We start from the raw sequence: 4,615 nt of genomic DNA, 5'->3' as shown, positions 1-4,615 counted from the left end.
TCTCGACAACAGAATCCAAACGAATTTCTAATCTCAGCCTCCAATAACCAAACCAGAATTTATGCTAGCCCCTCGACCACCAACATCCAAATCCAGAATCCCTCGGCAACAGAATCTAGACGGAATGAAAAAAAAAGGAAGCGAAATCTAACCTCTTTGCCAACGGAACCATAAACCAATGAGAGGCCAACGAACCTAGAGAATTTGGAGGATGCTACAAGAACCTCCTGTAAACCTCTTTGATTTCAGAGACGTTTTTCCATTATCAAACTCTGAATCCAATTTACAAAAATCCAGTCGGGTTCATGAGAAACCCTATTCGAAAAAGAAGAGAAAGAGGGAATTTACAAGTATGCCCTTGGACCAAAGAAAAAGACAAGTATGCCCCTTTACATAAACATATTTACATTAACAACCCCCCCCCCCCCCCCCCCCCCCCCTCCCCCTCCCCCCTCCCCCTTCAAACTTATGAAGGGGCAAGTAACATAAGTTTGCCTCTGAGATGATGAAAACGAGTAGTTGTATGTGATTTGGTGAAGACATCCGCAAGTTGAGATGTAGAGGAAACTTGGGGCAAGGTGAGAGAGCCTTGTAAGTAGTGATGCCGCACAAAGTGACACTCAATCTCAATATGCTTCGTACGCTCATGGAAAACCGGATTCTTGGCAATCTGAATGGCACTTTGATTATCACAAAATATAGGGGTAGCAGACAGTTGATGAAAGCCAAGTTCTTCAAGTAATCGGAGAAACCAAATTAACTCAGCAGTAGTGGTTGCCATAGCCCGATATTCTGCCACGGCAGAAGAGCAAGAGACAACGGATTGTTTCTTACTCTTCCAAGCCACCAAAGAATTACCAAGGAAGATACAATACCCAGTAGTAGATTTTTGATCTGTCGGATCACCAGCCCAGTCGGCATCAGAATAACCAGTGAGAACCAAATCAGAGGTTGAAGAAAAAAGTAAGCCACGATGCACAGTGCCACGTAAGTAATGTAAGATACGGAGAACAGCTGTCCAATGAGTGGTACGAGGGGTGGAAGCAAACTGACTAACCACATGAACAGCATAGGAAATATCAGGACGGGTGACCGTCAAATAAACTAGGGACCCAACTACCTCTCTATATTGGGTAATATCAGACAACAAGTCACCATCTGTAGGGCTAAGGCGATGATAGAGTTCAATGGGAGAATCCATAATCTGATCATCTATCAATCTTGCACTACTGATCACTTTAGAGATGTATTTTGATTGAGACAAAATATAACCTTCAGGAGAATAGGCAACTTCAATACCCAAAAAATACCGTAAATATCGAAGATCCTTCATTTCAAAGAGAGAATGAAGTTGTTGTTTAAGGTTTGTAATGCTAGCTTCATCATCACCAGTCACAATCATATCATCAACATATAGAAGGACGACAATATGCCCCACAACAGTTTTACGAATGAACATGGCAAAATCATAGTTGGAAGCAACAAAGCCAAGACAGATCAAAGAGGAACTGAACTTTGCAAACCAAGCGCGAGGAGCTTGTTTGAGACCATATAAAGCCCGTCAAAGATGGCAAACATAACCAGCAGGATGAGGAAGGCCTGGTGGTGGCCGCATATATACCTCCTCGGTCAAATCACCATTTAAAAAGGCATTTTTAACATCCATTTGATGAAGATGCCATTTTTGAACAGCTGCAATAGAAATCAAGGTGCGAATGGTCTTCATTTAAGCAACTGGAGCAAAAGTCTCATTATAATCAAGACCTTCAATTTGGGAGAATCCTTTAGCAACTAACCGAGCTTTGTATCGCTCAAGTGTACCATCAGATTGAGTTTTGACTTTGAAAATCCATTTACAGCCAATAGCATGCTTACCTGGAGGAAGTTGAACCAACTCCCAGGTACCTGTTTGGTGCAGGGTGGTGAGCTCATCATTAATAGTTTGTCACCAATTTGCATCGGATACAGCTTCCTTGTATGACTTAGGCTCAACAAAAGAATGAATCTTAGAAAAAAAGGTCAAATAGGGGGAAGAGAGCAAATATGAAGATGGACTATACCTTTGAGGGGGACGTCAGACATGAGTGGAAATGCGAGGGGTGGCAAGATGCAGATCACCAGAGTCCAGAGAGTCGAGAGGGAGAGGCGCCATAGGAGAAGGTAAGTCAATACCTGCATGTGACTATTGTGAAGGCATACTAGAGGAGACCTTTGGATGGAGGGGTGAATTAGTGGACGGATGGTGAATGATTAACTGGTCATCATGGGGCTCATCAGACACAAAGGGATCAATGTGTAACAATTCTGTAACATGCAAACCAGGAGTAGACAACGGAATCCGAAAGTAACAAAACTGTTCCAAAAACTTAACATTGAGAGAAACAAAAAGTCTACTAGACTCAGGATGATAACATCGGTATCCTTTTTTACCAAAACCATAACCTAGAAACTCACATAATGCAGATTTGGTAGACAATTTAGTGCGACAGGAAAGGGGTAATAAAACAAAGCATGCACAACCAAAGACACGCAAGTGCTCATAGGTAGGACGAACACCATACAACCGTTCAAAATGAGAGATACTGCCAGAAACAAATGATGGAATTTGATTAATCAAATAAGTGGCAGTATGAAAGGCTTCCCCCAAAAATTCAGAAGGGACAGAGGCATGGAGCAGTAAAGAGCGAGCGGTTTCAATAAGATGACGATGTTTACGTTCTGCAACACCATTCTGCTAAGGTGTATAAGGACAAGACAACTGATGAATAGTGCCCTCAGACTTCAGAAATTCATTCAATAAAGATGACATATATTCACCACTCAAATCAGAGCGAAACAATTGAATGTGAGTGGAAAAATGGGTTCGCACCATAGCACAAAATTGAACATAAATAGAATAGAAGTCTGATTTTCGATGCATAAGAAATATCCAAGAGAAACAAGTAAAATCATTGACAATCAATGCATAATAGCGACCCCCACCTTTAGTGGATACAAGTGTAGGTCCCCAAACATTAGAGTGAACAAGATCAAAGGGAGAAGAAGTAACCGAGTGACTTAATGTAAAAGGTAAATGACATTGTTTGCCAAGATTACAACCAACACAATCATGAAGAGGGGAAGATTTAATAGTAGAATCTAACATATTGTGTTTGATCATAAACTGTAAATGAGAAGCAGAAACATGTCCTAAATGAGTATGCCATAAGTAAAAAGATTTATCTATAGAAAGTAAATCTTGCAACATGGATTGAACTGAAAAACTAGACACCTACAGCGATACTGGCAATTTTAAGTCATCAAGCAAGTAAAGACCACCTTCTCTATGGCCTATCCCAATCTGCCTCCCGGACTTGCGATCCTGTATAAGACAATGATCAGAAGCAAAGGTAATGGTAAGACCTAAATCAGTAAGTTTTCCAATTGAAAGAAGGTTAACAGCTAGATGGGGAACATAGAAAACATCAGACAAAGACCAAGTAGGGTGAGTGACAGTTCCAACTGAGGCTAGTGGCATGGGAGAGCCATTAGCAGCTTGGATGTTAACTGGGTGAGAAGTCTTAACACAGTCATGTAAAAGAGACAAGTGGGGTGTCATATGGTGTGTGGCTCCAAAATCTAAGATCCATTTATGAGTGTCACTGGAGCCAGCCAAACAAGACATACCTGTATGAGATGCAAATTGAGTCCTAGGAGCAGACGACTTGCCAAGAATGCGAGTGAGCTCGGCAACTAATGATGAGAGACCAGGCGTAGAATCACTGCTAGTGGGAGCTGGGGCAGAAGGGGCATCTGAATAATCCAAAGATCTAATGGCAGCAGATGGATGAAAACTTCTATGCGGAGGTGGACGACTAAAGGCATGATATGGTGCAGATTTGAAATGGCCTTGATTTTGACGACTGGAGGCATGATGTTGTGTAGGTTTGAAATTGCCTTTGAGTTTTATTGTTGCTTTTCAATGAGGGACACTGGTGTTTGCAATGACCTTTACCATGACAGTAGGAACATTCATCTTGTGGAACTGGCACTTTAGGCTTCCCTGATGACTGATGAGTATGAGAGTGTGTTCCAGAACCAAGTATGCCCCATGATGACTGAGTATGAGAGTGTGTTCCATAAACAAGTATCTGTGACATATCAGGTGATGATGTCTTACTGGAAGAAAGCCCACCCAAAGACCTCAATCGTGTTTCTTCAGCCAACAATTCAGATACAGCTACAGACAAGGTGGGTAGCGGAGCTCTATGGATCATAGATCCTCTTATCACTTCAAAATCACTACGAAGAACCATAAGAAAATTGGTAAGTTTGCGATCATCACTTGCTCTGGTATATTCAGGGAGCTTCCGAAAAGAAGGTGGATTCATCATATATAGTTGATCTCACAGAGGTATCATAAACGAGTAGAATTCTTGAATTGTACGATCACCTTGCTTAGCAGACCAAAGTTCTGTCTCAATCTGATACCTTTTGGCAAAGTTTGTCTATTCATACAAAGTTTCCAAATAGTCCCATATTTCTTTTGCAGTCTCATACTTCAACAGTTGCAAACTGATAGACTGATCCACGGGATTGTTGATCCAAGTGATGATTTTTACATTATTAGTCAACC

At 41.4% G+C, this 4,615-nt stretch overlaps 1 protein-coding gene across 1 annotated transcript; it reads right to left on the bottom strand.

Annotated features, from left to right (window-relative positions):
* Window positions 1-466: 466 nt before the first annotated feature.
* On the bottom strand, window positions 467-1,459 carry LOC137943746 (uncharacterized mitochondrial protein AtMg00810-like). The gene has a single exon (XM_068789184.1). The coding sequence runs from the start codon at window positions 1,457-1,459 to the stop codon at window positions 467-469; it is 993 nt and encodes a 330-aa protein (XP_068645285.1).
* Window positions 1,460-4,615: the final 3,156 nt, after the last annotated feature.

Source organism: Aristolochia californica, unplaced genomic scaffold, assembly GCF_029961685.1.
Source record: "Aristolochia californica isolate CCGP_79_NKW_82.1479 unplaced genomic scaffold, dmAriCali1.0.hap1 SCAF_11, whole genome shotgun sequence".
Classification (NCBI taxonomy): domain Eukaryota; kingdom Viridiplantae; phylum Streptophyta; class Magnoliopsida; order Piperales; family Aristolochiaceae; genus Aristolochia; species Aristolochia californica.
This window is presented reverse-complemented; position numbering and strand designations above follow the sequence as displayed.

Bases quoted from the DNA above. Each gene is read 5' to 3' on its own strand.
- LOC137943746 (XM_068789184.1), bottom strand. From the start codon at position 1,459: ATGTTCATTCGTAAAACTGTTGTGGGGCATATTGTCGTCCTTCTATAT.